The sequence below is a fragment of the Xyrauchen texanus genome, chromosome 27 (genome assembly GCF_025860055.1).
Source record: "Xyrauchen texanus isolate HMW12.3.18 chromosome 27, RBS_HiC_50CHRs, whole genome shotgun sequence".
Taxonomy (NCBI): Eukaryota; Metazoa; Chordata; class Actinopteri; order Cypriniformes; family Catostomidae; genus Xyrauchen; species Xyrauchen texanus.
Genome location: NC_068302.1, coordinates 1,156,119 through 1,181,774, shown reverse-complemented (window position 1 = coordinate 1,181,774; position 25,656 = coordinate 1,156,119). Strand labels below are relative to the sequence as shown.

The 25,656-nt window shown below is 38.0% G+C and overlaps 1 protein-coding gene across 1 annotated transcript; it reads left to right on the top strand.

Moving 5' to 3' along the window:
* The first annotated feature begins 1,160 nt into the window (after window positions 1-1,160).
* On the top strand, window positions 1,161-17,711 carry LOC127620643 (solute carrier family 35 member E2A-like). The gene is made up of 9 exons (XM_052093849.1): window positions 1,161-1,533; window positions 2,140-2,568; window positions 4,519-4,654; window positions 6,311-6,438; window positions 7,428-7,548; window positions 7,639-7,692; window positions 8,122-8,194; window positions 14,659-14,804; window positions 15,694-17,711. The coding sequence occupies exons 2-9, from the start codon at window positions 2,289-2,291 to the stop codon at window positions 15,908-15,910; spliced, it is 1,155 nt and encodes a 384-aa protein (XP_051949809.1). The 5' UTR covers window positions 1,161-1,533; window positions 2,140-2,288; the 3' UTR covers window positions 15,911-17,711.
* The last annotated feature ends 7,945 nt before the right edge of the window (window positions 17,712-25,656 follow it).

Genomic DNA, 25,656 nt, shown 5'->3' with positions numbered 1-25,656 from the left:
CTAACATTGTGCAGCCCCTACAGCAAGCTCAATTGGAATAGAAACCTCATATTATAAAACAAAATTGCAGGGTTTACACATAACAAATATCCAACACATTGCATCTGAATATATTAAACTGTTCATCTCAAGCATAACAGCTAACACATAGCACCATAAACTATCAAACAGTCATGGCATTTGAAATATTCATGAATGATAAGGTTTACTTATGTTTTTGAAGTATTTTTAACTGCCCCATTTTGCAAAGCTTGAATCGCATTATGACTGGTTTACAGGCTGACATGTGCTGGGAAAAAAAAGAGTCCAAAGAAGGGTGAAATTACGCACACACATACTGACTTATAAATATAAAATTTATAATAATTACTCGCATTAAAATTAAGACACTAGTCATATCAGTAACCTTAGTAACGTTGCACTAGTCATATCAATAACATCCATCCATCCATCCATCGTCAACCGCTTATCCTGTGTACAGGGTCGCGGGGGGCTGGAGCCTATCCCAGCTAACATTGGGCGAAAGGCGGGGGACACCCTGGACAGGTCGCCAGTCCATCGCAGGGCCATATCAATAACATTTGTTTCAAAATTACAATTCATGGCTTTAGGACTTTTTTAATGAGGAGAACATTGCTGTTTTATTTTAATTTGATTGTAATATTGAGCATGGTATATTATAAACGTATATCTGATTTAAGGATTGTTTTTATTCATAAATGTACGTGCTCATCACATAAATCAAAATGTACTTAAAAATAGAAATTAGGAGTAATACAAACAATGATGCCAAAAAGAATGTGAATTTTTACAAGCCTTGAATCTTCCTTTCTGAATCTTTATAGTGTAATTTTGTTTTACAACACAATTGACACACTTTCATACCTCAACATGAATTTTGAAGCTTCTGTTTGTTTTGTTTTTAAAGTGCGTAATTAATTTCGGCTTCAAAATTCACGTTTGAGGTATGCCTGTGGTTAATTGATGTTGTAGAACAACATATTCACGTATCGTCAAATAATGTTTAACAAAGACCTAATTTTACTCATAAATTCAAAAACCCCATAATAAAAACCCATAGAAAATCCAGAGGGAACCGATGGCGAATTAGACTTCCGGGTTCGCCTACAAATTGACGTCATGGCTGTACGGATAAAAAAAGGGCTGTCGCTGTTGTGTATTGTTCAAACATCCGCTATTTCCATTTTGATTTACTTGCACGGGCAAAAACATATGTGTTTTACGTCTCTGAACTGAACATTATTTCATATACGCGCACATTTACGCAGCGTATGCTTCAGATGAAACTGCTTAAACACCAGGAAAAGAAACAAAGAGCTTAAAGGAACATCAGAGTACGCGTTTATTGTTTATGTACTGCACCGAAGACGTGTCAACAACTCATGTGATTCAATAATAAGTCTACATGTGTGACACGTATTACATCTAAATTTCAGCCTGATGTCACTCAAACCCTGTGAAAGCACGTGAAAGTGTGCCTGTTTATTCCGTCGGAGCGAACATGAACACTTGGTTGAGTATTGCTTTATTTTCATACTTTCATGCATACAATAATAGATATGATACTGTTGCCATGGACAGGTGTTAGAATGTATGGTAGCCAGTTTATCTCTTGTATGTACATTCAGATATCTTGCATGCATCAGTATGAAGTGTAAACAATCTCGTTTTTCTCTGTTCTGATGTTTATTTCTATAATCTGTTCTTCACGTGGCCTATATATCTATATCTATATATATATCACCTTGACTTCAGTTGGTTAAAATAATGTATTAAATATATTTTTGGTCTATACATGTATGCTGGAGTATAATCTATCCTCACACTTTTGTATTCTAATATTATGTTTCATAACATTTACACAACCGTTCAGGTACACCAACCTTTGACACATTCTTCATTATTACTATTTGCCACACTGTAGAATAAAAGAATGACTTCAAAACTATGAAATAACAAAAATATCAGTTTGCAAATGTTAAAAACTTAAAACGATTGTATATTTGATGACGGCTTTGCACGCTGATGACTGCTTTTGACTGGCACCTCAGAATTGATTATCTGACATGAATTTTTATTTTCTTCTATTAAACACAAAACGTATTCTTTTATTTACAGATGTGCTTCAATCTGAACTAACTGAACTTTTTACCATGTGGGCCTGCACTGTACTGTAGTATGGAGTAAACTCCAAAGTCGTTCACTGGTTTATTACCCCTGGAGTTTGCCCCGCTGCATGGTTGGTGGTGCCACCCCCTTCCTGCACCATGACTGGCAACGGTCGCTCCGGGAAATCCAATCCGTTCTGGCCTTTCCCCAGCTTCTGGACACGGCAGGAGAGGGTGACGTTTTCTCGAAGCGAGAGTATGCCCGGTGAGCCCGTGCTGAAGATCACCATCACAGAGACGACAGTGATCGAAGATTACTCGGGTGTGTGGAGCTCCCGGGCTCTGGTCTACCTGGTGCTGTGGTACTTCTTCAGTTTCTGTACACTCTTCCTGAACAAATACATCCTCTCTCTGCTGGAGGGGGAGCCGAGCATGCTGGGTACGTTTCTGAGAAGTGTCACACTCATTTAATCAGATCATTGTTAACGGTGTTGATCAAACAAATCCAGGGCAATACAGTAATGGAAATGACATGGCAAACATATTTATGTATTTGGCCTCCACTTTATCGATGTATTATGGTGAATCTGACAAATCATGGCAAGAATATGTCTGGGTTATATTTCGCCCATAAAATCAAAAGTAGGAAAGACAACTTGATATTAAGAATTTCCATGACTTTTCCATTTGTTTGTGATTGGACTGGATAAAATATGGTTCTCATCGTTGAGCTGAGAACAACTAGAAAACGTGGAGTCTTTATAGAAATGTCAGACTTTTTAAGTTTATATTTGTCTAGGAAATCACAAAAATGTCAAATTCCCTGATATTTCCATGTTTTCTGTGACTTTGGGAGCCTTGCATTGTTTTCAGTGTTGAGGAATATACACTGCCTGGCAAAAAAAAATTGCTGTTTGGATTTAAATAAGCAGATACTTCTTTGAAGCCAGAAGTTTGCATACACTTAGGTTGAAGTCATTCAAACTTTTTTTAACCACACCACAGATTTCATATTAGCAAACTGTATAGTTTTGGCAAGTCGTTTAGTGATCTACTTTTTTTCAACAATTGTTTACAGACCGATTGTTTCACTTTAATTGACTATCACAATTCCAGTGGGTCAGAAGTTACTTACCTACACTAACTGTGCCTTTAAGCAAAATGGAAAAGTTCCAGAAAATTATGTCAAGCCTTTAGACCAGGGGTTTTCAAATTGGGTGAAAGTGAGCCTCCCCCTAGAGAACTTGAAAACGGTCAAATAACTAAACTGGAAACATGTTCATTAACAGCCACAGGCTACTAATGTTATCTCAATTGAATAAGAGCTATTTTGGAGATTTTAGGCTACTAAAGCCAATTCAACTTTAAAAACATCAACATCAACATCAAACAACATCAGCTAGATGGACAGCGCTTTGTCACAGTATCAAATGCATAACAATCACTTCCATATAGGCAAAAGAAAAATGAAAAGAAAATGATCTGATTGCTGATTTTGCCTCATCATTTCCATCACCCCAACATCAGTTGGAACAACGAGTCTGACTTTTTGATGCACACAGGTGATCGGTGAAGGGGATGAGGACTTTCATAGCCTTTCGAGAGAGATGGGGAAACTCAGTCCTATACATAAAGCAAAGCGATATGATGCTTCAGTCGCCTTAATATTAAAAGAGTTAAAAGTCTGAAGATTACTCTTTTGTGTTTGCAATTCTTTCAGCTTTCTGTCAAAAAATTCCAGTGTGTTGGCCACCAGACTAGAGCTTGTCCTCAGTGTGATGCCGGAGCTTACAGGGTCTCATATTATAATTTGTTAGCACCTCTTCGCAAATAACACACTCTGGTGTGCGTTGCATCATCGGGACCGGTCCACGAAAATCCCAAATTAAATATACGTGAACGTACTTCCTCCATTTTTTTTTTTGCTTGGCCCAGAATCTGCCTCATCTCCTGTAGACATTTGTATTGTAGACACTACGAAGCGATCCATTTTGCAACACGCATATGCATAACATGCACTTTAGCATGCAAGCTAGCAGGACAGATGTGTACAGACGTGAACCTTTATGTTTCCCCCTGCGCCTACCCTGAATGAAAATAGGCTTCCTTGTCTTATTGGAAAATGTTCTTTTAATATACCATTCCTATAGATAATAGAATTATATATAATATATTATATATAATATATTGTATATAATATATTTGGGGGGGTGGCAGTTTGCGTAAAATGTGAGCTGGACACTTTTTTTTTTTTTCTTTTTGGAATTTGCCTGGTTGGCATCTGTAAAAAGTTTTGCCCTTTTTTTAGAACCACATTGTGCCTTTTAAAATTCACACGTTTGTTTGCAAATATTCTGTGGACATTAACTTGTTCAATCCTCGCACACAGGTGCCATTCAGATGCTGACCACTACTGTCATCGGCTCTGTTAAAATGTTTGTGCCTTGCCCGCTGTTCCAGCACAAATCCCGCACTGAATATCCCCCCAACTTCCTCATGATCATGCTGTTCGTGGGACTGATGAGGTGTGTATGCACTGATGCATTATTTGTTATCCATGTATAATATAATATAACTGTATTAAAGGATATTTTGGGTTCAATACAAGGATATTTAAGCAGCAGAATTTGTGACAATATTGATTACCACAAAAATCTATTTCAGCTCTTCAGTTCTTTACAAAAATCACAAAAGTGTGTTCCTATGAGACATTTACAATGGAAGTCAATGGGGTCAATAATCTGTAAACATTCAAATACTCACTGTTTCAAAAGTATAGACACAAGACTTAAACAATGTGTGTGAATTATGTGGATTTGACCCAGGTGGGCATTTAGTCTCTAAATTAAATGGTGTAATATTCCATGTTTTAATCATTGAAGAGTAATAAGATATGAGATTGCATCTCACTTTTCATTTGTAATCAACAATGATTCTCTAATGAGATGGTGGTGTGAATGCACATTTATTTCTATTATTTTATATTAATAAAAAAAATTATATTATTATTGAGCATACGTTCTACCAGAATTTGTTTTATATTTTTTTTTCTCCCAATTTGGAATGCCCATTTCCCACTACTTAGTAAGTCCTCGGGGTAGCGCGGTTACTCACCTCAATCCGGGTGGTGGAGGACATGCCGCAGTTGCCTCCGCTTCTGAGACCATCAATCCGTGCATCTTATCACGTGACTCGTTGTGTATGTCACCGTGGAGACTCGCAGCATGTGGAGGCTCATGCTACTCTCCACGATCCACACACAACTCACCACACGCCCCATTGAGAGCGAGAACCAGTAATCACCACCAACTCTACCCTTCCTAGCAATCAGGCCAATTTGGTTGCTTAGGAGACCTGGCTGGAGTCACTCAGCACGCCCTGGATTTAAACTCGTGACTCCAGGTGTGATAGTCAGCTTCAATAAAGAAAATGAAAAAAACAATGATAAATTTCGTCCTGGCTCGTTTAGCGTTCTCACTGGCATTTTTAACACTGAACCTAACCTAGTACAAAACCAAAGACATCAGGGAAAAGTCACGACCTGATTGGACAGCTTTTATGACATATATTTTTTGAAGGAACTTGCCAGACATCCAAAAGAATTCTGGCAAAGTTCGCTCGTTGGATGTATATATGGTGGTGTTTTTACCAGCTGAGAACAAACGAAGAGCTATACAATGGGTAAAAGAGTCAAAACAGCGCCAGGATTTCCTCCGTTGCACACACGAACGAAGATATGCTGCAAGGACGGCTGACGGGCGGTTCCGACGCCAGTACCGCACTATAATGGGCAACATAGCTCCTATAATGAGAAGAACCATATATGCTTGAGGTCAGTATTAGGCAAATTACTTCCTGTTTTTGGTCCATTTAGACATCTTTGGTCCATGTTGCATTCATATATCAATCGAACCGTACCAGAGTTCGTTTGGGAGCAGACCGAGACCCACTTTTTAGGCATTTTCTGTTTGCTTGTTTAGTGCGCACCAAAGTTATTCACACTTGTTCAAATGAACCGCACTAACAGCGCAGTCGCACCAGAGTTCGTTTTAATCTAACTGAACCTGCCAAGTTTGAACACACCCCAAAACAACTTTTGTATTTGTTTACTATTCTAAACTAGAGCCAAAACTTGATTGACTGGTAAGCTTTATTTGACTGTTTGTTGTGTTTAATGTCAGGTTTACGACTGTGGTGTTGGGTTTAGTCAGCCTGAAGAATATAGCAGTGTCTTTCGCTGAGACGGTGAAGAGTTCTGCGCCCATCTTCACTGTAATCATGTCACGACTCATACTGGGAGAATATACAGGTGCACATTCACAATGTTTATTCTTTGTAGTGGTGTTTGCAAAGGGTTAAAAAATAGGGTGATAACATTAAATTGAACATAAATGTATACTTAATTAACACTAATAATCTAGAAAACACCCTATTTTATATAACTGAATTTATATGTAGTGATAAACAGCAGCAATACAGTAAATATATTGAACAAAAAAGAAGACACAGTCCCTTTAAGGCTGTGCGGGGTTGGGGGGATCTGGGTATCTCAGTGAGTATTGACGCTGACTATCACCCCTGGAGTCATGAGGTTGAATCCAGGGTGTGCTGAGTGACCCCAGTCAGGTCTCCTAAGCAACCAAATTGGCCCGGTTGCTAGGGAGGGTAGAGTCACATGGGGTAACCTCCTCGTGGTCGCTATAATGTGATTCTCTCTCTCGGTGGGGCGTGTGGTGAGTTGTGCGTGGATGCTGCGGAGAATAGCGTGAAAGGCTCCACATGCGCTACGTCTCCATGGCAACGCACTCAGGTCACGTGATAAGATGCGCGGATTGACGGTCTCAGATGCAGAGGCAACTGAGATTCATCCTATGCCACCCGGATTGACGAGAGTCATTACGACACCACAACGACTTCAAGCGCATTGGGCATTTCAAATTCCAAAAGGGGAGGAAAACTGTGTTCACAATACAGTGTGACAAGTGAAGCAGTTTGCGACGCTACAGCGCTACTCGCTGGAAATTGAAGCTTGTTACTAAAAATACAACACTATTGTGAAAATATCTAAATATCGAATCACTTCTGTCAGATTACTACTCCACAATACTGTAGCCAAAGGCATGAATGAAACCTCAAATCATACTCTTTGTTGAGGATAGGTGTGCTATTACTTTTCTAAGCACTCAGACTTAATAAAAGGAGCAAAAAATTGAAGGAGAGACCGGAGTCTAAATGTACTATTTTGCCTTTCAGAGCAGTATAAGTCCTTTTCTATTAATGGTGTATGTTGTGTTGCAGGTTTCTGGGTGAATATGTCTCTGCTTCCTGTAATGGCTGGTCTAGCTCTCTGTACAGCCACTGAAATCAGTTTCAACATGCTGGGCTTCTCTGCAGCCCTCTCCACCAACATCATGGACTGGTACTGCTTTTACACCTCAATAATATACAACCTTCCTAGAGCTTTTCTTACAATGATTACTTTAAAAGACACAATAACCTTTTGTTTTAGCTTGCAGAACGTGTTTTCTAAGAAACTGTTGAGTGGGGACAAATATAAATTCAGGTGAGTGCTGTACATTTGATCTAGTATGTTTCCGTACATACACAACTTTTCCAATCAATCGTGTGACTGGATTACAGTTGCCTTTTTCTCATAGTGAGAGCAGAAGACAAAGAAAAAGCACTTGTGAGCTCTAGTGATATCAATGTCACATTGAACATACCAAGAGTTACAATATTGTCCTGAACCGTGACATGACCGCACTCTCTATAGTGCTTAAAGGGATAGTTCAGTCTACCGAACATCTCTATTTGTGTTCCAAAGTAACACAAAAGTGTTAGTAAGTAAATGATTTTTATTTTTGGGTGAACCATCCCTTTAACTTGTATTGAACCTGAGAGACTCTTTTAGAAGTATTACAAGTTGGTGTATGTTAACTTCAAATAATCTGTCATGTATAAATGGGATATCACAGTCCTGCGTGTGTTTTAGTCCTCCAGAGCTTCAGTTCTTCACCAGTGCTGCTGCAGTCATCATGCTCATTCCCACCTGGGTCTTCCTCATGGTCAGTCACTGCATCATATTTTACATTTACAAATCAATCCACATGAGCACAACGTCTGAGATTTCATATGTACACAGTGCCGTATATTCACTGTATTATGATAAGCATGGCCTCAATGCCTGATTTGATTTTCTTAAAGTTACTACATAACCTTTCATTACACTCTTCATCTTTAAAGGAAGATGTATATCTATATATATATCGACTCTTTGCTCTGTTAAATTTTATTACTTGAAATGGAAAATGTCCCGCACACTATTCTGGCTTGCAAAGAGTATCGAAATGTATTAAGCAACGTTTCACTCACTTGACCTTCATCAGGCATTTGCTTAATATATTTTGAGACTCTTTGCAAGCCAGAATAGTGTGCGGGACATTTTCCATTACGTTGACTTTGCTAAAGCTTTTCAGGTGTACAAGGTTAGTTGTTCAAATGTATTGACTTAAAATGAAGTTAATATACAACAATTCTCAAATATTTTTTCACAGCTCTGTGTCATTGTGTGCAATAAAAATACATTTGTAAGTTCAATTAATCCATTTGCATTGAACCAGATGTACATCTGCAAGCATGCAAGTTGCATGAGTAAAAACTGTAAATGCACTGATGTTGTTTGTTGCTCCTTTGAGTTATGTGTCATATTTATTTGTTGTTTATTTGAATATGGACAGATACAAAAATAAAACACAGATTATTACATAAAGAACAATCCGATGCCTGTATCACAGTGTTTATAGCCGTGGCTAATTCGCAACACCTGTCCCTAGAAAGGCTTTTAACAGTTAAGATAATAAAGGAATACAAATTTACAGTGAATACAATAAAATGTCCAGAAACCAGTTAGCACCAATAAAAGTTTAGTAAATAAACACATTCACTCGAACTCCCACAGATGCACACCTCACATACACACAGCTATACATTTCATATGGCATGATCACGCTGCTGCTGCTGCTGTATGAACCAGGCTTTTGTTAGTTTTTTGAAGGTGGACAGTTTAGTTAAAGTCTTTATATTTGTAGGAAGCCAGTTCCATAGATTGGCTCCTTTCACAGAAAAACATTTTGGGCAAAAGATGTTCTACAAAATGGAACTTTACAGTCTCCACATTTAGCAGCTCTTGTTGATCTGGAGGATTCCAGCCTGTTCACAAATGTACAAAGTGGCTCAGGTGCAAGTCCAGTCAAACATTTAAAAAACAACTTTATGTGTCTAAGATTAACAAAATGTAAGATTTTATGTTTACTTAAAATATAACAGTGATGGAATCGAATGGACTTTTTATCTAAAATGTTTAGAGCATGGTTATAAAGTCTCTCAATGGGCTTTAGGGTAGTTTGGCTGGTCTGAGACCAAACAGTGGTGCAGTACGACAGGTGGGACAGGATCATAGTGTTCAGAAAGACATGAGCACATTCAAATGTTAGACTGCTCCCGATCATTCTGAAACAGTTCATACTGGCCTTCATTTTTCTTGAAATGTTTTTAATATGACTTTTCAAATTTAGCTGTGAATCTAAAATCACTCCTAAATATTTTTCTTGTTCTACCTGATCGATGAGTTCACCATTCATTTTAATGTTAAGGGCATTTATTGTCCGAGTTCTTGTTATAGAAAAACACATAGATTTAGTTTTCCTCAGATTAAGTGTTAAACAGGATTTGTTTAGCCAATTAAACACTTTCTCAAGACTTTTGGTCAGTGTACTGCCGATAACAGCAGGGCTTTTGCCGGACACATAAACTTCAGTGTCATCGGCATGCATCTGAAGACCAACTTCAGGACTCACTTCAGGCAGCTCGTTCACATACAGGCTGAAGAGAATAGGCCCTAGTATTGTTCCCTGAGGGATTCCGGTCTTAATTTTACATGGGGCAGATTTTACATGATCAATAACTACACATTGTTCTTGGCCCTGTAAGTATGACTGGAACCATGATAATGCCTGGTGTGACGTGTTATAGAATGACAGTTTTGAGATCAGATGGCTATGGTTTACTGTATCAAATGCCCTCTTTAAGTCCAGGAATAGTGCACCCACGATGTTTCCTTTATCAAGCGCTGCACAACTTTGTCCAATAATGCGCAGATGGCTGATTCAGTGGAATGGTTCTGTCTGAAACCATACTGTTGAGGGTGTATATACTGATGTGTTTCTAAATATTGAGTTCTGTGAATGGTTCTGTTCTGAAACTATTTTTTCTAGTATTTTTGACATTACCGGAACTAGACTTATTGGTCGATAGTTACTAAAGTCTGTGGTATTCCCGGACTTAAAGATTGGTTTAACCAGTGCTTTTTTCCCAAGCATCTGGAAATATTCCAGTCTTAATAGAGACATTTATAATGTGGGTCAAAGGTTGAATGATAATTTGAGCATGTTTTTTGAGGAAAGTTGCGTCAATGTTGTAGTTGTCTTGGGATAAATTGGTATTCAGGTCTGAAATAGCTTTCAATACCACTGCCTGATCCACTTCTCTAATTTTAAAGGAATTCTCATTTGCTGATGACAATATGTTTAAGTTTCTACTATTGGGCTTGCCATCTAAAAAATTAGAAGCAAGATCTTGTACGGATTTAATGAAAAATGTATTAAAAACATTAGCAACTTGGACAGGATCTGATATGTTTTTTCCTTCACATTTTAGTTCATATGAGTTATTTGTATTTGCATTAGGTTTAATTAGACTGTTTATTTGTTTCCTCATTGCTTTACAGTTTCCTTTAGCTTCCGTTAGAATTTTCATATAATAGTTTGCTTTTGAGTTGCGCAATTCTTTTACTACTTGATTTAAATAACATCAGATCTGAGTCATATCTGGTTTTAAGATAGGTTTTTAGAGCAAAATCTCTTTTTTGAATTAACTGTCGTACTGCATCACTTACCCATGGAAGCTGTACTTTTCTTTGTGGCCTTTTACAATGTTTTAGGAACTTAAATTGTTACTCATTGTGGAAGTAAATATTTCGCAACACTCGTTCACTTGACTATGTTGTGAGACATCATCCCAATTAGTGTTTGCTAACTTATTCTCAAATTTAATAAGATCCTTGCAGGGAATTATTAACTTGGTTGCCTTTTTGTCATTTTTATATTCATTTAGACGCTTTTGAGAGTTTTCTGGAAATTAATATCATGTTATGATCTGATAAGCCAGACACCAGATTGTATGTTTTTAAGACTCTTTCCGGCTTATTTGAGAAAGCTAAATCTATTGCTGTCTTTGTTTTTGTCAGGCGAGTGGGGTCCATTTACAAATTGATGAAAATCCTGTTTTGATGTTAGTTCTCTCAGTTGTTTCCTACTGGATTTATTTAACCAATTAACATTGGTATCTCCGTAAATAAGCACCTCACTGTTCAGTTTAAAAGATTTGAGAAATTTTTTTCTAAATTTTGATAAGTTTGTAGGCAACTAGATGGTGGATTATACACCACAAGGATGTTAAACATCATGCGTGAGGATAGAACCACATTTACACACAGACTTTCAATTGATAAAGATTCATCTAATTGGACTTCCTTGGTCTTAAAGGAGTCTTTAATGTAAACCAGAACTCCTCCTCCTCTACCAGTAACCCTATCCTTTCTATAGCACTTATATCCAGGCACATCTATCATTGAGGTGGGGATTTTATCATGCATCCATGTTTCACCTATGCACAAATAATCAAGATTGGAACCAATTAGCAGAATTCTAATTTCATCACATTTTGGATACAGGCTTCTAATATTTAAATGCCCTCTCAAAATACCCTTAGGCTTTACTGTTGGATCCCAGATTATTTTCGCATGATTTACTGTCTGGAAAAATAAATATTGTCTCTGCTTTATTATTGCTTGTGACTGCAAAGTTTTTATGTTGTCAATAGTGTCCCTGATTGTTCGCTTATACTTGACTTTATAAGTTGTATTGACTTTACTCGTAGTATAGTCAGTCTTACAGTTAGGAGCGCCTCTGGATCCTTGCGCACACGGTGATTTTAAATCCGTCTCGAAAATATGAGTGCATCTTTTTACATACTGTAAATATTAGGGCTGTAAATAGATACAAATTGGTAATGAAATTAATCACATGATATGCCGATTAATCAATCAAATGAAGTAAGGGATAATACATGGCTAGGTGTGCGTTAAACGATTTTAAATCACCCGACACAAAGTGGATTAACACTTCAACACTTGCACACAGTCACATGCCAGCATTGATTAGATACACCTGTCATTGATTTTTGCAGTGCAAATTTAGACTGGAGGAATAATGGTTACAATTATATCTACAGATCTTTAGATCTAGAGTTCTGCCTATACTAAATCAGACACAGATATATATAGTGCGATAAGAGAAAATCTGTTTGAATTAATTCAGTAAAAAGCTGTTTGAATAATTATAATTTATTTAGTTTTTTTAAGTCCACCCATACTGTACAAACTCATTCCAGAAATAAGCCATAATGTAGAAGGGTTGGTACCCCTAAGAATATATTTAATTCATATTCTTTTTCATTGTCTCACTGAGGAAAAACAGGCATTGCTAACTTGACCTTTATTAAAGTGTTACTTATTGTACATGATGAGCGGAAAACCATCCAAACCACACTAAACCTGCAGACTTCCATCCATTAAGGCTGCACTATTAATTGAATGAAGAATGAAATCACAACATGGCCTTGTGTGATTACTAAACCACAAAAGGCTGCATTATATAAAACCGTGTTCATTCAGCGCTTCAGTCAGCAATGCATGATCAAACGGTGGCCAATAGTACATGATGTTTATCACTAGGGGTGGGGTGGGAAATCAATTCAGCGGTCCATCGCGAACAGCAGAATATAATGATGAGGCAGCAGTTCGGGTGACGTGAATGATGTTTTAATTTTTTATATTTTTTTTCCCAAAGCATTCTCCCATCTTGCGTGCTCCATTTCATTGTGTTGTTCTTATTGCCAGTCACTCGCTTGGCAGTTCGCACACCTGATGATAAGGGTTTGAAATCCATCGTAGTGTTTGCAACGGGGTCGTGCAATCTTCTACTCTCTGAGCAAACAGTTGGAACAGTGCATACAAGATGCTTGATAAACTTCTGAAGCAACAACTGCGCCATTGAAAGCACTTTACTGTCACCTGTGCATGTGAGGAGAGAAGCTGACAGCTGCACTCTCATAGAGGCAAATATTTCTCTTATCCTGGACCAGCAACTTTTAAAAAATTATTCAATACTATTAAAAGGTGTTTTCATAAGGTTATAAAGAAAGAATCTGAAACATTGTGATACTCTAATATACTGAACTATAGAACCGTTTATTTAATCTTCAGCTCATACTGAATGTAAAAGGCCAGTTTTTTTTAATGTGACTCATTCTGATTTTAAAACCGCTGTTAAATAAAAAGCTGACAGGGGGAAAAAAACAGAATAAATTCATTTTGAAGAAAATGAAAACAGAAATTGGAGGACAAGATGCATTGTGATGCATCAAGAATCGTTTTATAATCGAATCGTTACCCTTTGAATTGTATTTGAATCGTGAGGCCAGTGAAGATTCACACCTCTATGACACATTTTAAAGGTCCGGTTTCCTTCTCTCCCCTCAGTGCAAAATAGCTGAATGTCAAACCATATTTTCCTTATAAGTATCATGGGTGTGTAAGAGGAAAGTGCAGGTGCATTCCTAATTACTTTGTTCCCCATAATACGGGGCTTATGCACACTGGTGTCTCTTCCGTGTTTCCTGTAGTGCTTCACAGTTGATTTAAAGATGGCACTGCATGACATGATGATGTTGTTTTGTGATGTGATGGTTAATTCCAGATCTGAGACTATATTCTTGTTCAGAGATAGTTTGAACCAAGGCATAAATCGCAATGTCTCATTACGGGGGACAGCAGAGTAAACGCATTAATGTAGAACTGCGATTAAAACTGACTGGAACTACCTGTGCATTAACCGGTTTTAACCCATGCGTTCCAGCCAATCAGAATTGAGTTTTCAAATAAGCCATGGTATAACCGCAATTAATAGCATATATCAGTATTTACTGCGAGAGGCCCCCAAATAAAATGCACTGCATTATAGCGGCAGAGTAAAGCATTGATAATTGTCGCTGTGGTTTGTTTTTTTTGGAGTTTAAGGACTCTGCATGCCTGGTCGAAATGCAACCTTTAAAACTCATCTGCAAGAAATGATCTCCTATTGCAGAGACTGCAAGCACAAAGACCGTTACTCTTGCCATATGAAATGTTACAAAAACTGTACAAATGTAGTAGCCTCAACATAATTCAAATGAGGACAAATGTAATTAAGTGGAAAAGTTTTCCTCAATTTTCATGAAATAGTTTTCATTTTTTTAAGTGTGTAAACGACAATTTTCATGTTTGGTTAATTGAGGCAGCTGTAATTGTAATCTGAATGAATTGGATGTGCAGCTATACTGATGAGGTCATGTTGATGTTACTGTTTTATAGGACATTCCTGGGCTTGGGAAGAGTGAGCAAAACTTCAAGCTGTCTCAGGATGTTGTGTTGCTACTATTGTTTGATGGCACCCTGTTCCACTTACAGAGCGTCACTGCGTATGCACTCATGGGCCGCATCTCCCCTGTCACATTCAGGTGAGAACTTCATCCCCTTTACCAACGTTTTCAAACGGCGGTCCATGAACTTAATGCAAGGGGAACTTGGTCATAAATAAACAGATTGAAAATTCAGTAAAAATATAACAACACAATTCTTTATATTGGTTAATGTGTTGTATAGCTTCATAAATATATGGTTTGTTATTATATTGTTAAAGTTGGTATACAGTGTTGGCAATAAAAGTATAGCATTTTTCTATATAGATGGGGTCTCTGGGTCAGAAAACCGTATGTTTTACATTAAGTAAATGAAGCCATTAACTGTAATACAGCAATGAAGATCAACCTGTCTGGACAGAATTTGATATTATGGCAGTTGTTTCAACACGCTTGGTGTGATATATTATATACAAATTTAACACAATTAAACATGCCTCATAACCCGTACATATATTCCGTATTTAACGTAGCTTTTTTCCTACCGTCGGAGCAATTCCCACTTGAATTACTGTATATGTAACTTTATGTTTTTACCAGCCATGTCAGCAGTGGGCAGTGCCCGTCTGACAGACAATGTAATGAAAAACAGTGCAGATAAATGCAAGAACAGGTCCTGTGAGAATACATTGCTAAATGGATTATTGTGGACTGTATGCTTCTGTTCTGTGATATGGGAATGTACTGACTTGTTAAGACACTTTGTATTGTCTTATCAATGGTTAACAGCATTTTAATGATCACAAATATTATCTTTATTTTATTTGATATTATTAATGGGGTGCTCAAAAAATATTCCTCTCTTTCTGCAACACGTTATTTAAAAATCTTAGGGTGAAACATGACACGGACATGTTCTTGGTTGGTCTCTTATTGTACTATGTATGAATGATGAGAACTGATGTTCTCCTCTGTTTTCTGTGCGCAGTGTTGCGAGCACAGTGAAACACGCTCTGTCCATCTGGCTGAGCGTCATTGTGTTCAGTAACTCCATCACCGTTGTGTCGACGATGGGGACGGTCATGGTGTTTGTGGGCGTTCTGCTTTATAACAAAGCAAAGCAGATGCAGAGAAATACTCTCATCCAGTCAGCAGAAATGGAGCAGAAACACCTGATCCAGGATGGTGTCACGTCTACCAAATAAACTGAAAAGCTGATGTTTTATTATATTGAGGCCAAATACAGATGCTGGAGAAGCCTTGTTTCAAATGTAATTGCATTTGTTTGCAGAACTGTGCTATTGAAACTAGCTCCTTCCATTCGTTTGGGTTTTAGATGATGCCTTGAAATCTGTATGATCGTTTCTTCGTGGTTTTTGGGATCCATTTAATTCTCTTTCTTCTGTAAGTGAAAATATTGTATGGTAAAACTAAGGATCTTAAGAGTTGTTAGGTTTGTTTAATCCAACACAAGTGTTGAATATGTTATATGACATTTTTACATTTGAGGCTAAAATTGAACAAAGAAAACCAATAGGACTAAGAAATGAGAAATAATATATTTTGCTTAAAGGAAATGAAGCCTCTGTTAAGGACTATTACAATTTTTTTTGCATTGACAAGAGCATGTCTCCCCAAATTTGCATTACCGTAATATGTCAGATCTCATTCATACAGTTATGAAAATCCTCCTGTATGGACATGTCAGCCTTTATAATAGCATAATGTGTACTTGCAGTTGTACTTTACAATTGTTTTTGAATAATAAATCGTTATTGCATGTTTCAGTCATGAGAGTTTGGGCAGAAATTTGCTTAATTGGCACGAACCTAACATTGCAAAAAAAACTTTATGGTTCCAGAAGTTTCATAAATATATGCATTTCTTTGTCTTTTGGTTTTGGGATATTTCTTAGTATTATGGTACGGTTTCAGCATAACCATCTTTATTGAGACACATCATATTTGGTGTCTCCTGTGTAACAGAACTTTGTGTAATTATTGTAGCAAACCACAATCTTCGTCCATCATTGTGTTTTTCTTACTCCACAAAAATTGTTGTGGAAACTGAATGATTTTTATGAACATACATGAAAATTTGAGCTAATTTTGTCATGTTTCATTTTTTTGAAATTTTAGGATTATGTCCAGAGTACCAAAGTGCGTGTTAACTTTCACTGTTTGGTTTTTTTCTTTTCGTAGCCAAATGTCTTTATTGGGTTACATTGTAAAAACTGACCAGATCAGATATGACAAATACTTGCTGAAACTGGTCAAAGAATATTGCTGTCTAAAGCAACAATTACATATTGGTTCATAAAGTTATTCTGATTAACTGTGGTGGGATGTGCAAGATGAAATGGGTTTTAATAATGTGAAATGACCACTAAACGTAATTGTCTGTATATGTTTGCGTCAATCCAACACATTTTCATTGAAATCATTTCCTATTAAATTATTTAAGTGCAACATCCGTGCATTTCCGTGTGCTTAACCTAAAAAACATTTTGTCCCTCATTCAGAAGTGGATTGTGATTGTTGATTTTATGTTTTAAAAGGCAAACAAATTATTTTAATGCTTTGGAATTTTCCACATTTTCTTACAAAGTGCAGTTGACCCATGCACAAACCGTCACTGTCCTGTGTTAAAAGTGGGCTGATTTAATCAGCCCTACTCCTCATTTAAACTGGCCTTTGTACAGAAGCTGCTGAATAACAGCTGAAAGTGTTGTCTGCATTATGATGTAATGTGGTGAAATATAGGAAAGCATTCTGTTGCCTTACATACACTGCTGTATATGGGTCACACAGCTCAGGGCGTTCCTACTAGTTCATGCATGACTGTGTGAAAGTTAAATGACTGCTCATTGTTATAATGTTTACATTAGGTTGTTATTTGTCACTCTGCTCATTAGATTTTTCTATGTTTGACAGTTTGTTTCAATGATGTAGGTTCACTTGTGATCTGGTTTGTGCTATATTTGTTTTACAGACCAATAAAATGTTATTGATATACCTGATGTTGTCATTTGAGCTGCCATTTACGCCACTAATATTACACTTTGTCTTAACATAGGTGAACCATGATTAATCTAACATCGGGTGTGTTCCATTCCGAAGGGCTCATCCCTATGCCCTAATCCCTTCATAGGGCTGGAGGGTGTGGGGCTAAAAAAATATCAGTAATTCAAAACGCACTTCAGCATCATCTATGCCCGTGTTTCCCAACCACTGTGCCACAGAACACTAGTGTGCCGTGGAAAATTATCAAATTCCACAAAATTAATAAATGCATGAAAAAAAAAATAATAATAATTTCAAGGATCAAAACTCCTCACCTTATGGAGAAATTTGCCGTTTTGAAACCATAATCGGTCACTTTTGTGATTGTGAAGAGCAATGATTAATATGCAGAATGAGTGATATTTATACATGTAAAGGGTCATCACATGACTCGTCAGCACTGCAGAATACATTGAATTCTATGAAGCGAGTGATATTTATACATGTAAAGGGTCATCACATGACTCGTGTCAGCGCTGCAGAATACATTGAATTCTATGAAGTGAGTGATATTTATGTGTAAAGGGTCATCACATGACTCACATCAGCGCTGCAGAATACATTGAAGTCTATGAAGTGAGTGATATTTATACGTGTAAAGGGTCATCACATGACTCGTCAGCACTGCAGAATACATTGAATTCTATGAAGCGAGTGATATTTATACATGTAAAGGGTCATCACATGACTCGTGTCAGCGCTGCAGAATACATTGAATTCTATGAAGTGAGTGATATTTGTGTGTAAAGGGTCATCACATGACTCACACCAGCGCTGCAGAATACATTGAAGTCTATGAACTGAGTGATATTTATACGTGTAAAGGGTCATCACATGACTCATGTCAGCGCTGCAGAGCACATTGAAGTCTATGAAGTGAGTGATATTTATACATGTAAAGGGTCATCACATGACTCGTCAGTGCTGCAGAACACACTGAAGTCTATGAAGTGAGTGATATTTATACGTGTAAAGGGTCATCACATGACTCGTCAGCGCTGCAGAACACATTGAAGTCTATGAAGTGAGTGATATTTATACATGTAAAGGGTCATCACATGACTCGTGTCAGCGCTGCAGAATACACTGAAGTCTATGAAGTGAGTGATATTTATTAGTTATTGAACTCATTTAAATTCGCCAAGAAAATGCTTCTAAACATAAACGAGTCCATTTATTAATTTCTGCTATCAAAGCAACTGCAAACTGATAAAATCGCCCCTCTGTGACACTTTCTGCAACTCTTGTCATGTGGAGAGCAATGCGCCGCTTGACGCTGGGTTCAGCTTCCAGAACCAAATTAAAACTGCCACGAGAAGTCGTCTGTCCTAGACAAAGAAGCAAAATCTAATGACAATCACCTCAGCATCAGTCTCCCTTCATACGTTTGATTATGCACAGGCGAGTTTAAGTCAATGCGGACCAGGAGAAGGTTTGAGTTGTTGATTGAGTTCTGTTCAGTTCGTTTTTCACGTGTTTTGTTCATATTTTAATCGTAATTGTTTTTTGTACTATTGCGTTGTTCATGTGTCGTGTTTTAGTGGCCTCTGTTGAAACATTCATCTGCTTTGTGTCTCTGTTGTTCATCTGTTCTCTTCGTAAATAAATGTATAATCTGCTGTGTGCTCATCCTGTAAATTCATTATTAAAAATTATAATAAAAGCTATTAATTGTCTTATCATTAAAATGAAATTTTACGACCCTATCAGTCAAAATCACGGACGAAGAGAAAGTTTGTACAGTGAGGGGAAAAAAAGTATTTGATCCCCTGCTGATTTTATCCCCTGACTAACAAAGAAATGATCAGTCTATAATTTTAATGGTAGGTTAATTTGAACAGTGACAGACAGAATAACAAGAAAAAAATCCAGAAAAACTCACGGCAAATATTGTATAAATTGAATTGCATTTTAATGAGGGAAATAAGTATTCAACCCCCTCTCAAATCAGAGATTTCTGGCTCCCAGGTGTCTTTAATGCAGGTAATGAGCTGAGAATAGGAGCACACTCTTAAAGGGAGTGCTCCTAATCTTAGTTTGTTACCTGTATAAAAGACACCTGTTCACAGAAGCAATCAATCAATCAGATTCCAAACTCTCCACCATGGCCAAGAGTGCTGTCCAAGGATGTCAGAGACAAGATTGTAGATCTACACAAGGCTGGAATGGGCTACAAGACCATCGCCAAGCAGCTTGGTGAGTAGGTGACAACAGTTGGTGCGATTATTCACAAATGGAAGAAACACAAAAGAACTGTCAATATCCCTCGGTCTGGGGCTCCATGCAAGATCTCAGCACGTGGAGTTGCAATGATCATGAGAACGGTGAGGAATCATCCCAGAACTACACGGGAGGATCTTGTCAATGATCTCAAGGCAGCTGGGACCATAGTCACCAAGAAAACAATTGGTAACTCACTACGCCGTGAAGGACTGAAATCCTGCAGCGCCCGCAAGGTCCCCCCGCTCAAGAAAGCACATGTACAGGCCCGTCTGAAGTTTGCCAATGAACATCTGAATGATTCAGAGGAGAACTGGGGGAAAATGTTGTGGTCAGATGAGACCAAAATTGACCTCTTTGGCATCAACTCAACTCGCTGTGTTTGGAGGAGGAGGAATGCTGCCTATGACCCCAAGAACAGCATCCCCACTGTCAAACATGGAGGTGGAAACATTATGCTTTGGGGTGTTTTTCTGCTAAGGGGACAGGACAACTTCACCACATCAAAGGGACGATGGACGGGGCCCATGTACCGTCAAATCTTGGGTGAGAACCTCCTTCCCTCAGCCAGGGCATTGAAAATGGGTCGTGGATGGGTATTCCAGCATGACAATGACCCAAAACACACGGCCAAGGCAACAAAGGAGTGGCTCAAGAAGAAGCCCATTAAGGTCCTGGAGTGGCCTAGCCAGTCTCCAGACCTTAATCCCATGGAAAATCTGTGGAAGGAGCTGAAGGTTTGAGTTGTCAAATGTCAGCCTCAACCTTAATGACTTGGAGAAGATCTGCAAAGAAGAGTGGGACAAAATCCCTCCTGAGATGTGTGCAAACCTGGTGGCCAACTACAAGATACGTCTGACCTCTGTGGTTTTGCCACCAAGTATCAAGTCATGTTTTGCAGAGGGGTTGAATACTTATTTCTCTCATTAAATGGAATTCAGTTTATAACATTTTTGACATGCGTTTTTCTGGATTTTGTTGTTGTTATTCTGTCTCTCACTGTTCAAATTATCCTACCATTAAAATTATAGACAGATCATTTGTTTGTCAGTGGGCAAACGTACAATATTAGCAGGGGGTCAAATACTTTTTCCCTCACTGTATGTGACTTTTGTTGTTATTTTTTTGCATAGCCAAATTTCAAACATTACAAGTAAACATGCTACAAAGATGGACAGAAATCATGAACAAGTTCTTGAAAAGGAAAAATATTGACGATGGTTAGCTTATGTGGGATAGTGGGGTGCCATAGAAATTGTGTGCCGTGGCAGAAAAAAGGTTGGGAAACACTGATCTATGCAAACCAAAGGAGCCAATATCTCTCTCAGGTGGCACTACCCCTCGCTTCACTATCAACAGGCTGCCCCATTTCACTCTCACTCTTCATAATCGCCGCTGAAATGCTGTTAATATTCGTCAAACATTCTGATATCAAATGCTTAAATGTCTTTGATAGCCAAATAATTATAAGTCAGCTGGCTGACGACACAACCTTTTTTCTTGGTCCCAAAGGCCATTGAAATTATTGCCTCATTCTCAAAAGCATCTGGCATTGAACTTGAAAAAGTGTGAGTTATTAACTATGACTTTCATCTTAAGGCTGCATATGGCATCCCTATTAAAACTACTGTCAAATACTTAGGTATACATATAACAAAAGATACTAAATGAAGTGAAACCTTAAATGGATGGAACAAAATGGATGAATGTAAATCAAGATTAGACAGATGGTTAAATAGAGATCTTTTGCTTATTGGCTGCATCTATTTAAACAAAATGGAAAGCCTTTCAAGATGTATTTACCAGATTATTCTATGTCTACCTCTAACAAAGCTACTAAAACCATCAATAAATTAAACTATGATTACATTTGGAAAAGAAAACCTCATTATTTGACAAAAGTGACTATAGTGAAGACTATGAAGATGGTGGGCTACAAGCCATTGACTTTGACTGTATAATGGAACCATAAAGACTAAATGGTTAAGATAATTTCTAGTAAACAGTAACAGCTTTTGGCATCATGTTCCCATTGTTTAGAAGGATTCAAGGTATTGATTTCCATTTACACTGTGACTTTGATATTCAAAACTACCTATAAAACTGTCTGCACTACATTAACAACTACTGCTGTATTGGGAACTACTGTACAAACATTATTTTACACCCCATGATGCATCTGGAATTGCAGATTCATTTGTTTTAGAAATAAGTCCTTATATTTCAAGGATTGGATGGAAAACAACATTTGGTCTGTCACCCGTTTACTGGACAATTATGGAAATGTTTTATCTTTTGAAAAACTTGGGACTAAATGTAATTTTCAGTGCAGTCGTAAACACCATGATAAGCTTGTCCAAAGCATCCCATCTGCTTTCTTTTTGATGGCAAAAAATGCTCTACCTCATAAAGTCAACCCCCCTCATCTTCCTTCATTGATGATTGCTGGTCACCAGTTCTCCAGTAAGACTTTACAGAACAAAGTGTTCTGTGGTCTCTTTACTCTTACTTTATATCCAATGCAATATAGCCCCAACTTTGTTTCTCATATCTTCAATCATTCTACTTTGAAGAAACTATGTACAGATTTCTTAAAAATACCTTTACCCCCAAAAGCAAAAGAGCTTCACCTCAAAGTATTTAATGATATATATCCTTCAAGAGAACTTGCATGAAGATTCAATTTTGATCAAAATAAATGTACATTTTGTGATGAGGACATAGAGAGCACGGATCACTTGTTTTTCTTCTGCTCTTACAGTAACACGTTCTGGTGTGACATGTATGATTGTCTGGAGCCTTATCTCCAGTCTCCCTCCACTTTCACTAGAGATAACATCGTATTTGGAATCATAATGAAGGATAAAAACTATGAAATTCTATTAAATACTTTAATTATCTTGGGGACATTTTTCATCCACAAATGTAAATATATTAAAACACAGCCTCTATTTACTGTCTTCACAAAAGTATTTGCATTGTACCACAAATCTCTGTTGTTTGTGGAGAAGAAAACAGCAAAAAGCTTAAAATTAACTGAAGCCCCTTAACCATTTCCTCTTTATATATATATATATATATATATATATATATATATATATATATATATATATATATATATATAATTAAGCATTATGTTTTATCCTATGTGCTCCGTTTCATATAAGCTTCGATGTTGTTGTGACCTTTCATTCTTCCAAATATTGTTGTACAATTTATATTTCCAATCAACATTTTTTTTAAAAATGAGCAAACCAATAGAGCCGCTGCCATTGCACAAAGGCTGACGCTAATGTACATCACCTGCAACCCAAATCCAGTTTTCAGAATGTAACCCGAAATGACATGCTTTAAAACTTTTACACTTTATGAAGAAATTTAAGATTCAGGTTTAAAGGATTTATTTATTTAAAAATACATGAACCAAAAAATTAACCAGGATACAGTATATGATCAATTAATTAATCAATAAATTGCCATTGTGTATATTTAATTAAAACTCATTTATTAGAATAAACAAATCAGTAAATTTACAGGGAAATTTAAAGTTCATTATAATAATGAAAAGCCTTAATCTTTGAATTGACATTTATTTATTGAACTTGCTGGACATCCTCCCAGTAATGCATTATAATAATCTAGATTTTCCTGATAATATCTCCCATGTAGGGAAGCATGCATAATGTGAAAAGCAGAGGCCCTAAAACTGATCCCTGTGGCACTCCATACTTAACTTTTGATTGATTTGACAGTTCCTTGTTTACACATACAAAGTGGTAGCGGTCTGATAAATAGGACCTAAACCATGCTAATGCAAGTCCACTATTGTCAAATTAATTCTCCAGCCTATTCAAGAGAATGTCAGAAGAAACAGTCCGCTTTTCAGCTTGCTACAACACAAGACTCTCTCTCAGGGGTCAGACAGTCTGTCTATCTCTCTCCTCTTTCTGTGAACTGGCCGTCTTTTTATCTCCCCTGACTGTGAACATAGAGATGGTAATTAGTCACAATTCATCTCAGGTGGATGTCCTTACTGCTTTCTATCTCCCCCATGGTTTAAGACGGGCCTCATCTCCACATAACCCCACCGCCCAACTCGGGCCGGGGGAACCATCCAGACTGCCCCCCCACTCCCCCTTTCTGGAGAGGAAGTCCGTGACAGCCATCTGTGCCCTCGGTGACCTCGAACTTAAATGGCTGGAGTGCCAGATACCAACGGGTGATCCGGACATTGGCATCCTTCATGCGGCAGAGCCATTGGAGTGGGGCTTGGTCCGAACAGAGGGTGAATGCTCGTCCCAACAAATAGTAGTGGAGAGACCACTTGATGGCTAAACACTCTTTCTCTATGGTGCTGTACTTTGATCGCTGTGGTTTTATACATTTTAGGTCACACCTACCCATAACCCAAGTGGAGCCACAGACACCATACCTCCACATGTCCAGTTGTGCACTTCTTCAGGTTTGCTGTGAGCCCCGCACATTGCAGCGACCTCAGAACCACCCCAGATGCATATGCAGCGTCCATAAGATGCTGAAATGCAGCTGGGGTCACAAATTGGTGTGATCCAAATGGTGTGGAGAAGGCCGTTTTTTCACAGGACATCAGCATGAAGGGGATCGAGCCGAACACATTCGATCGAGCAGTTCATCAATACAAGGCATTGGATACGTGTCAAATTTAGACACTGTGCTGACCTTTCTATAATCCACAAAGACCCGGACAGAGCCATCGCTCTTAGGTACCAGAACCACCGGGCTGTCCCAATCACTGTGGGATTCTTCTATTATGCCCATATCGAGCATGGCCTTTAATTCTTCCCATACTACTTGCTTCTTGTGTTCTGGTAAGTGGTAAGGACGACTATGTACCACTACCCCTGGGGTTGTCTCGATGTGGTGTTTTATAAGATTAGTGCGACCGGGGAGAGGCGAGAACACGTCAGAGAAATAATTTTGCAACCTGGCAACCTCCGTATGTTGTGACGGTGAGAGGTGGTCACCGCAAGGGACTGGGGTGAACTGATTGGCTTTTAGACTTACCTCCGGCCTGAGTTCCTCCCTCTCCAGAACTACTGTCGCCAAGGATACAGGGACCATCTCTCTCCATGGTTTTAGGTAGGTTGAGGTGGTAAATTTGACGAGCCCCGATCCTTATCCGTATGCACTACCTCATAATCGACATAATTCTGGCCTATTAATAGTTCCTAGAATATCAAAATCCACAAAAGGAGGAAGATCCTTTTCATATTTGGCTGCTAAACTATGGAATAATCTCCCTAACACTGTTTGAGATGCAGACACACTCTCTCAGTTCAAGTCTAGACTAAAGACTCATCTATTTAGCCAGGCATACACCTAATTTATCCTCCAACCCACAATTAGGCTGCTTCAGTTGGGTCTGCCGGAACCAGAAACCAGAAACATTGAGCATAATCTCTAACTCTGCAATAAATTAAATGGCATCTACGCTTACATCTTTTTATTTGTTTCCCTGTCTCAACCTCGGGACTCCTATCCTGAGGTCACCAGAACCGGCTGGATCCAGCACCATTCCTGCTTCATTTTGGACTCCACTGCTACATGTCGCAGAATGATGATGACTAAATGCAGCCGGTGCCAGCCAAACATCACTTCAATCTATTATGACGGACTTCAGAGGATGAAAT

Bases quoted from the DNA above. Each gene is read 5' to 3' on its own strand.
- LOC127620643 (XM_052093849.1), top strand. From the start codon at position 2,289: ATGACTGGCAACGGTCGCTCCGGGAAATCCAATCCGTTCTGGCCTTTC. The intron at 7,693-8,121 runs GTGAGTGCTGTA...CGTGTGTTTTAG, and splicing joins GGGGACAAATATAAATTCAG to TCCTCCAGAGCTTCAGTTCT. The intron at 14,805-15,693 runs GTGAGAACTTCA...TTCTGTGCGCAG, and splicing joins ATCTCCCCTGTCACATTCAG to TGTTGCGAGCACAGTGAAAC.